Raw genomic sequence first — 10,209 nt, 5'->3', positions numbered from 1 at the left:
TTTTCTAGGCCCACTCACCTTTATTTTTCGCCTCTCCAGGACATAGAGATTGAGCTCATGGGAGTACAAGGTTTCAGTCAAAGTAGCTGACTGTTCTTTGGTCAAAATAGGTTGCTTATGTATTGAATAATCATCCTTTACAGATGAGACATCTTTTATATTTCTGCACTATGCTCTAAACTTCATGTTTTGTAATAAGGGTTACCACCCAATCACGTGTGCACTCTGGTTTATTTATTTAAAGTTTAAAGTTTTCCTCACTTTTGCACTCTAACCTTACTTTATGGCTTTGTCTCGCTCCGGGTGTTGGCCAACACATCACAATTCAGATGGACACGTGGACATTCTGGGTTGGGATGTGTCGATTTTTGCGAACAAATTATCGAAGCCATGTCTTTTAGGGAACAACTCTCTGGTAATATGAAAAGGAAAAAAAAAAGGCAAAGGACAATGAAATTTCTGAAAGTTTAAGAGGATCTCTTAATAAAAATTTTTCTACAAAGAATGAGTCGGTTGAAAATTTGAGAGAAAATGATGTTGGTGAAGAGTCACAAAATGTTGTTGGGAAGTCTCATGATCATGAAATTGGTGGTTATGTGGAGAAAGATGTTAATGACGACTCTCATGACCATGAAAATGGTGGTGATTTAGAGGAACATGTTGGTAATGAGTCTCAAGACCATGAAAATGGTGGTGATGTGGATTTAAATGTTGATGATGATCATATTGGTGTAGAGGAAAATATTGAATTTCCTAAACCTATTTTCCATTTAAACATTTATGATCCAAGAGTTTGGGATGGTCTTAATGCAAAAATGAGAGACTTACTTGTAGAAAAAGGACCAGTTCAAGGAATCTCACTTATCCTAAGGACAAACTCTTTAGAAAATGTTCCTCACACTACTATGATAAAAAAAAAAATTACGAATGGGTGAAATTTATGATAGGAAATGGCTCGTGTACTCAAAAGAGTTGGATAAAGTCGTTTGCTTTTGTTGTAAATTGTTTAAAACAATTGCCTCAAAAAGTGAGTTTGCAAAAGATGGAATTAGCGATTGGAGACATCTTGGTGACAAGCTTGACCAACATGAAAAGAGTAAAGAGCATCTCACTAATTCGAGAACTTGGGTTGGGATGAAAAGTAGATTGACAAAAAAATCATACAATTGACAAAGAATTTCAAATGTGAATCAAGAAAGAGACAAATCGTTAGAAACAAGTGATGCTTAGTGAAATGTCTTGCCATACGTAATTTAGCAATTCAAATGAAAGACCTTATGAAGACTCTAATAGCAACTTCTTAGGTTTACCTGAAATGATTGTGGAGTTTGATCCAATAATGCAAAAGCATTTTCGACTCATTGAGAATAAAGAGATTCATCATCACTATTTGAGCCATAAAATCCAAAATGAGTTGATAGCTATTTTAGCTTCAAAAGTCAAAGCTACAATCATTAAAAAAGTAAAAGAAGCTAATTTTTTTTTCTTTCATTCTTGATTGTACTCCTAATGCAAGTCATATGGAACATATGACTTTAATTTTGAGATGTGTTCACTTGTCAAGTAGGTCAATAAATATAAGGGAGTATTTCATGGAGTTTTTAAGTGTGGAAGATGAAGGATTATTTTGGAAGATCATGTTCATTTAAGCAACATCAATAGCATGCAATTAACAATTAAAGGCGGAATCATGCTTGTATGCACTTAAAAACAAAACATTTACCCATGAAATTCAAAGCCTAGTAGATAGGTGAACCAAGACTCAACTCAAAACAAAGTGAGTTGAGAAATCAATACCTTTGTAGATTCCTCTTTGCATAAGCAAAGGCTAATCACCCAAAGAGAGGGCCTTCATTCCTTGCATCTTAGATCCATGGATTTGGATAGATGAAAAGGTTTCTCCAAGTTCCCAAAATTGAGAACCTCTAATGATTCATCACCAAGGCATAATGAAGAAGAAATGAGTGACCTTGGAGGAGTTTGATTGCTAGATGATCCCTCCAAGGTGGCCGAAATTTTAGAGAGAAATGAGAGCTTGTGTTCTCATCCTTTCCCCAAAAATAACCCTTAATGAATTTTAGGCTATAAAGTCCTTTATATAGTCCCTTCAAATAAGTGACCTAATGGACCAAAAGCCCTATTCTTCTAACATGGCCGGCCTATAGGTTTATTGGGCTTTCAAGCCCTTTGTTTATTCAAGTTGTCATACAACTTGAGTTAATGGGCTTGACATTCAAATCCCATTGGGCCTTGCGGCCCAAAACTAACCCGAGGTCTTTAACGAACTTATTCGTTTGATTAATTAACATATTAATTAATCCTAGCCTTAGATAAATAATTAAACCATTTAATTATTCTTACTCATCTCCGTTGTTTCTTCAAACTCTACCTTACTCGGTGAACGATCCATTAGGTTCCTTTTAGCGAGGCAGTGGGCGATTCAAACTCTTTCAAATCGATTGTGAATTGAAACTTACTTTCAATTCTCCCGTTAGTGATAATACACTTTTAGGGCTTCCACAAACCATGGTTGACGCCTAGCAGCATGTCATGGTTACCCAAGCTAATCAGAAGAGGTGGAGAACCTATTCAGTTTTAGGATTACAAATGCAATACGGTCTTTCTCTAATACAATACTCTTGACCACATTGTTTGGTTTGATAATTTATTCATGTCTACTATCCAATGTGAGTCTTGTGCTTATATGATTACCTTGAATGTGATTTGGAACACATTCCTAAATCTCATTCATACTTTGGCCAAAGATTCTTAATCATATCATAGAGTATTCTCCCTCAAACAGTTTGAAGGTTAGAGATCCCTTGTTGCGCATTCACTTGCCTCCATGGTTAAGTGGCTTAACCCCAACGATGCCGTAGACACCCTCCTGATGGAGTGACTTTGACATAATCAAAGATTAAGGACCTAACCACAAGACAACTGTGATGCCTCAGGTCAAAAGACTAATTTGCATTATCCCAACCATGAGTTCTCATGTGACATGAATATGAGAACTCTTCGTTGATCGTGTTCAGTGAACTCATTCTCTATTGAGCACCTACGTACTTGTCTTGATGTCACACACACCAATGACTCGAGACTAGTCACTCTCCCTGAGAGAAGACATAGCACGTATTGATCTTAACGGACTGTCAATGCCCAATTGACAATCCTATGATCAGGAACGTTTAGGATGTGTCAACGAAAGAATGGTCTCATGAATCTAACTTCTTTAGATCGCATTCTTCCAATCACATATTCCTTGGACTTATCGTTTAAGCATATAACATTTATATGAGATGGCTCAAACAATAATCTTTGCCCTTTACATTTAAACTACATTAGTTTGAAATGTCCGTAAAGTATCATCATATGATTGGTTTTAGGGCACATTTCCAACAGAAGATACATCAGGATGACTTTTTAATGAGTTGCAAGATGTCCTAAAGTCTCTTGATCTTGATATTGATAATGTGAGGGGACAAGGTTATGATAATGGTCTAACATGAGTGGAAAACACCAAGGTGTCCAGAAAAGATTGCTAGACATAAATCCCATAGCCTATTACATGCCATGTGGTTCTCATTGTCTTAATTTAATAGTTTATGATATGGCAAATTCATATCTTAAAGAAAAAAAAAATTTTGGAGCATGTCAATGCATATATATGGTGTTTTCCAACTCTACAAAGTGTTGGAATATTTTGCTTGAACATCTTGATGGTTTAACTTTGAAGTCATTGTTAACTACTCGATGGGAAAGTCACATTGAAAGTGCTAAAGCAACTAAATCCCAAGTAGCCCAGGTTAGAAATGCTTTGTTTAAGTTTGTGGAAATTACTGAGAATCCTCAATTAAGCAGGGATATAGGATGTTTAGCATTAGGAGAACTTTCAAGTTTTGATTTTGTATTAAGTTTGGTTATTTGGTATGACATTTTGTTGAAGATTAACGTGGTGAGTACAAAATTACAATCTGAATACATGCGTATTGATGTTGTTGTACAGGCATTGGAATTACTTGTTACATTTTTCGAAAACTACAGAGAAACTGGTTTTGCTTCTGCTATGAGTGATGCTAAAGAAATTACACTTCATTCGGAAATTGACCTTGCTTTTCAAATGAAATGTCATAGACCCAAAAAAAAACATCATGACGAAGTTGATGGTAATGATAGGGAACAGCAGTTTGCTGAAAAATCATTTTGAACATATTATTTTCTTGTTATAGTGGATATTGCTATTTCTCAACTGAAACACAGGTTTGGACAGTTAAAGCCTTTTGAATCTATTTTTGGCTTCTTGTTTGATGCACCAAAGTTAATTTCATTGGATGATCAAGCACTAAAAGAAAATTGTATGAATCTTGAAGCACATTTGAAACATGGAAATACCATGGATGTAGATGGAGCCAACTTATGTTCCGAATTTCAGGTTTTGCAAATGATGTTACCTAAAGAAGCATTCTCTCTAATAACCCTTGGACATCCATGGAAATAGCAAACTTCATAAAAGAAACTGACATGTGTCTTAATATATTGATTACTTATCGTGTACTGTTGACTGTACCTGTGACCATGGCACCTAGAAAAAGAAGTTTTTCAAAATTGAAATTATTAAAACCTTACTTGCGAACCACTATGACTCAAGATAGGCTAAATGGATTAGCAATCTTATGCATTGAAAAGGATGAGATTGAAGACTTGGAGTATGATGATATAATTGATGATTTTGCTTCAAAAAATGCCTGACGACAATTTCTTAAAGGTTGAAATTTCAAGGAGCTTAGCTAGAAGTGCTTGTATGTGATTGTACTTTTGATTGTCGGGGTTTAGGTATTATGTCCCCTTATTGTATATTTTCTCAAGTAATATAATGTGGACATGAGGGCCTAGCCCCCCAGCTTCGACTGGGTTCCAGCCCTCGTTAAATTTTTTTTTTTTTTTTAACATATGTTTCCATATTAAAAAATGGCACATTTTGAGCTTTCGCACTAGGCATCAAAAAACTCAGGACAGGTCATGACACATAGAATTGGACACTTTCAATGTCAAGGACCCTACATTTAGCAACAAGAAAAGATCCAAATTTTTATTCAACTGGCAAAAAAAAAAAAAAAAAAAAAAAAAGTAGATTTTGATGTAAAAGAAAAATAAAACCAGAAAAGGACAAACAAATCACTATATATTACATCAAATTTCTGAAGAAGCAATATAATTTTGGAGGTATGAAGAGTCTCAACAAATGGTACTTTGAAGGACAGCATAGGGGTTCTTCATAAAGGGATAACTCATAGCTAACAGTTTTTTATAGCTATGTTTTACAGTTATAGTTTTAGTTGTAACAGTTTCTGTAACTAATCTCTGTGATTAAAGATTTAATTAAGCACAATTAGTCACTAAGCTTTATTAGGAAAGTGTATAAATACTGAGTTGTATTTTCCTTACTCATTAAGAAAGAGATAATGCAAGGCTTATTTCTTACATGGTATCATCGTCTCTCTGCTTCACCGTTTCTCGATCCTTCTTCCCTGCAATTGCTTCTTCAATTAGTGCATCTGCTAATTCCTCTCGATTTTTTTTCAAACTTTGATCTTCGATCATTGTGTCTTCAACTTCGTCTCATGTGCAACCTAAAGTTATTGCCCCAAATCTTGCCATTCATTCCCCTAATTTTGCAACGATGAACCCTAATTCCTCAAATTCCCCGATCTCGTCGATTTCTTCCATCACTGTTTAGAATATCAGTTGTATGGTTCCTACGAAGCTTAAGGATGACAATTACCTTGTCTGGAAAGCTATCTTCGCTCCAATTTTCTGACGATATAAACTTATCGAAATCAATGATGGATCTGAAGTTTGCCCGCCGCCTTATGTTCTTGATCAATCTGGTCAAAACTCTAGAATTTTGAATCCTGACTTCGAAATTTGGTATAAAAAAGATCAGAATATACTGATTTGGCTGAATTCTACTCTCCTGAGAAGATTATTCCATTCACCGTCATATCACATCATCTCAAGAACTCTGGCTAAATCTCTAGCATCGATTTGGTGGCATTTATGCTGCCTATATTCATCATCTTCGTTTTCGTCTTCACTCTGTTCACAAAGGTGATCTTCCTACCTCGGATTATTTGCAAATAATTAAAGGCCTCTCTAATTCTCAAATGATTGCTGAAGCTTCTATCTCTGATCATGACTTGATTGCTATTAGTTTAAAAGGCTTACCTGATGAGTATAAGTCGTTTAATGACTCTATCATGCTTAGGATTTCCACCACAACACTGGATGAACTTCATGGTTTGTTGATCAATAAGTAAGTCTTCATGAATCGCAAAAAGAAATGTGTTGCCTCATCTGGTTCTGAGCCTTTTCAGGCCTTTGCTGTGCAGTCTCAACCTCTTATTCCTACACCGCCACAATATTACAATTCTCCTCATGCTTATGTTGCTCAACAGTTTAATCATAATGCTCCACCAAAGTTTCACAACAACAATCGTGGTCGAGGATCTTTTCCACATAATAATTGTGGCAATTTTCACAAGAACTTTAATAATCCTCAAGGTAACTTTCACAATTCTGGTGTTAATCATGGCAACTATAAAAACAATTCTAGAATTTGTAACAATTTTGGTGGAAATCACTCTAATTCTGGTGGAAGAACTCCCTGTCAAATATGCCATTCCTTTGATCATGAAGCTGTTATAAGAGAATGAATCATGCTTTTGCTGGAAAAATCCCTCTTGCAAAACTTGCTGCTATGTGTGCTCACATTAGCTCTCAGCAATCTCCTTCTATTTGGTTGATGGACTTGGGTGCTACATTCCATATTACTAATGACATATCTACAATTCAATCTCCACATCCATACTCTGGCGAAGACAAGGTGTACATTGGTGATTGACAAGGTATGGTTATCCATCACATTGGTAATTCTATCATTCCAACACCACATGCTAATTTCAGATTGAGTAATGTCCTTCATGTTCCATTGATGAAATTCAATTTACTCTCTACCTATCAATTCTTAAAAGATAATCATTGCTCTTTCACCCTTGATTCTGATGGTTCTGAAATCAAGGATCGTTCTTCGGGGAGGATGCTTTTTCAAGGGCCAGTTAAAGCAGGATTTTGTCCCTTTCAAGGTCTCTCCAATGTGCCCTTCTCACATTCTGCTATGTTCACCACTAAAGCATCATTGAAGACCTGGCATAATAGGCTCGGTCATCTTTCTTCTGTTATGTTTAGAAAAGTATTAAATAAACATAAACTTGTTCACAATGGTGACAAGTTTGTATCTTTCTTTTGCACAGATTGTACCATAGGCAAAAATCATAAGCTGTCATTTTCTTCCAGTACTAGTTCTATGTCTACTAGTTTAGAGTTGCTACATTGTGACATTTGGGGTCCATCTCCAGTTTCTTCTGTCGGTGGTTACAAGTTTTGCTTGTTGATTATGGATGAGTTCACCAAATATACTTGGATGTTTCCTATGAAAACTAAATATGAGGTTTTCTCTATATTTGTATCTTTCAAAGCTTATGTAGAGAACATGATTGGCAATAAAATAAAAATCTTGCGATCAGATTCAGGGGGTGAGTTCACTAGCTCTGTGTTCAACTCTTTTTTATCAAATAGTGGTATTTCCCATCAATGTAGTTGTCCTCACACCCCAGAAGAAAATGGATGTGTTGAGACCTTACAGAGACTGCACGGACTCTATTGGTTTCTTCTCAAGTCTCACACAAATTCTGGGTTAAAACCTACAGAGACTGCACCGACTCTATTGGTTTCTTCTCAAGTCTCACACAAATTCTGGGTTGAAACCTTCTCTACTGCCCTTTATCTCATCAACAGATTACCAATTTCGAGATTGGACAAATCTCCATGGGAACTCCTCTTCAAGACAATTCCAGATTATTGAAAATTAAAGGTGTTTGGCTGTAGCTGCTATCCTTGGCTTAAACCTTATGTTTCCTTAAAATTGGAAGACAAAAGCAAGCATTGTGTCTTTCTTGGTTATAGTCTTCAGCACAAAGGATATCGGTGCTTAGATCTTCAATCTTAGAGAATCTACATTTCAAGGCATGTATTGTTCAATGAGGGGCATTTTCCCTTTCATGATGTACAAAAGTCTTCTACCTCATCAACACCACAATCTCCAGTGCATGCTTCTTCCACATAATTTAATCTTTCATTTCCTATATCTTAGCATGTTTCACCATCGTCTACAGTGCCTACATCACAGTCAGCAGCATCTCCATCACTTGCAACATCTCAGCCAACTTTATCTTCACAAGTACCATCTCAGTTCTCTCCACAAGTATCCTCAGCATCTCATTCATTACCTTTGCAGCCAAATTATTCATCTTTAATTTAGCAATTGATTCCTACCAACTCTCATCCCATGAGTACAAGGTCTAAAGCAGGTATCTTTAAACCAAAAGCTCTCTCTGCCACTAAACATCCAATTGATATTGATACTTTGGTGCCTACCACTTATCTACAAGCCTCAAAGCATGCTCACTGGAATCAAGCCATGCTCGAAGAGTTTCAGGCTCTCAAAAACACAGGTACTGGGACCTTAGTACCTCCCTCTCCATATCAAAACATTGTAGGCTATAAATGGGTGTTTCGGATAAAAAGAAAACCTGATGGTACAGTTGACAGATACAAGGCTCGCCTTGTAGCCAAATGATTTCACCAACAAGAAGGTATTGAGTTCACAGACACCTTCAGTCTAGTTGCCAAACCAGTGACCATTCAAATTCTATTAACTCTTGCTGTTCAAAATGATTGGTTTCTCAATTAGTTGGACATTAGTAATGCATTTCTTCATGGTACGCTCAAAGAAGAGGTGTTTATGCAACAACCTCTTGGTTTTATTGATGTTTCTCAGCCTTCATTTGTTTGCAAGCTTAATAGATCTCTTTATGGTTTAAAGCAAGCCCCTCAGACCTGGTTTGATAAGCTTGGTCATACATTACTGTCGCTTGGTTTCACTAACTCTCAATCTGATTGTTCCTTATTTATGCATACATATCATTCCCTTGTGATTGTATTGGTCTACGTTGATGACATCTTAGTCACCAGTCCAAATGCATCTGATTGTCAGGCTTTCATTCATAAGCTCATTTCTTTGTTTCTTGTCAAAGACTTGTGATATTGACAATCTTCCATACTTGCAGGGCATAATTAAAGAAACGCTAAGATTGCATCCACCAATTCCATTCCTAGTACCAAGAAAGGCAATGCATGACACCAGTTTCATGGGGTACTTTGTACCCAAAGACGCACAGGTGTTTGTGAATGCTTATGTAATTGGAAGAGATCCAGATGTGTGGCCTGAAGAGCCGACGTTGTTTAAGCCTGAGAGGTTCGTAGGCTCAAAGACTGATTATAAGGGGCAGAATTATGAGTTGATTCCATTTGGAGCTGGAAGAAGAATGTTTGCAGGTGTTCCTCTGGCTCATAGAATGCTGCATCTTACATTGGGGATGTTGCTTCACAATTTGATTGGTCACTTGATGCAAATGTTACTAGAGAAACTATGGATTGGAAGGACAAGTTGGGGATAACAATGACAAAATCTGAGCCATTGCTAGCAGTGCCTAGGAAGTTGGGGATGCAAATGTTATTAGAGAAACTATGATGTTGCTAGACAACAATTTGGTGTTCTTGAATGAGTGATCTTAATCGACTTGTTTAATATTGAAATATCGTACTGAACGTCAAATGTATTCACTGAATAACGTGACAGTGTTTCATTGATTCAAATTATGTAAAATACTGACGCAAGCATTGCCCCACCTCATTTGTAAACAAATTTGGTGAATCAATTTGATGATTCGAACGTTAATGCTAATAGTATTATGTCAAATTGTTGCTCAACTTATGTGCTACAGCAACGTTGTATTACAAAATGTGTGAAAGCTATTCGTTGGGGAGGGGGGGGGGGAAGTCTTAAAGAAGTATGTTGTATGGCAATATTAAAGAAACATTGTGTAGAAAAAGGAGATCAATTGATTGATCAAGCATGGTTTTTGATTAAAAATTTACATAAGAAAAAGTTAAATCTCTGGATTTTTCCATGTAGTTGGTATTATAAGGGCCCAAACAATAGGGACGACATGATCAACACATAGACAATTTTCTGACCATTGATATATATGAAGAACATAATTCATTGATACTATTACGAAAAGAGGAGTA

General features: G+C 36.3%; 1 protein-coding gene across 1 annotated transcript; it reads left to right on the top strand.

The window, feature by feature from the left end:
* The first annotated feature begins 283 nt into the window (after nt 1-283).
* LOC125469769 (cytochrome P450 71A22-like) lies at nt 284-9,575 on the top strand. Its single transcript, XM_048567538.1, has 5 exons — nt 284-415; nt 504-731; nt 4,007-4,127; nt 4,230-4,432; nt 9,186-9,575. The coding sequence occupies exons 1-5, from the start codon at nt 284-286 to the stop codon at nt 9,573-9,575; spliced, it is 1,074 nt and encodes a 357-aa protein (XP_048423495.1).
* Nucleotides 9,576-10,209: the final 634 nt, after the last annotated feature.

The sequence above is a fragment of a genome, unplaced genomic scaffold, assembly GCF_019419815.1.
Source record: "Pyrus x bretschneideri cultivar Hongxiangsu unplaced genomic scaffold, Pyrus_bretschneideri_v1 Contig45, whole genome shotgun sequence".
Lineage (NCBI taxonomy): Eukaryota > Viridiplantae > Streptophyta > Magnoliopsida > Rosales > Rosaceae > Pyrus > Pyrus x bretschneideri.
Note: the sequence above shows the minus strand (reverse complement) of the source record. Positions and strands in the feature narration are given on the sequence as shown.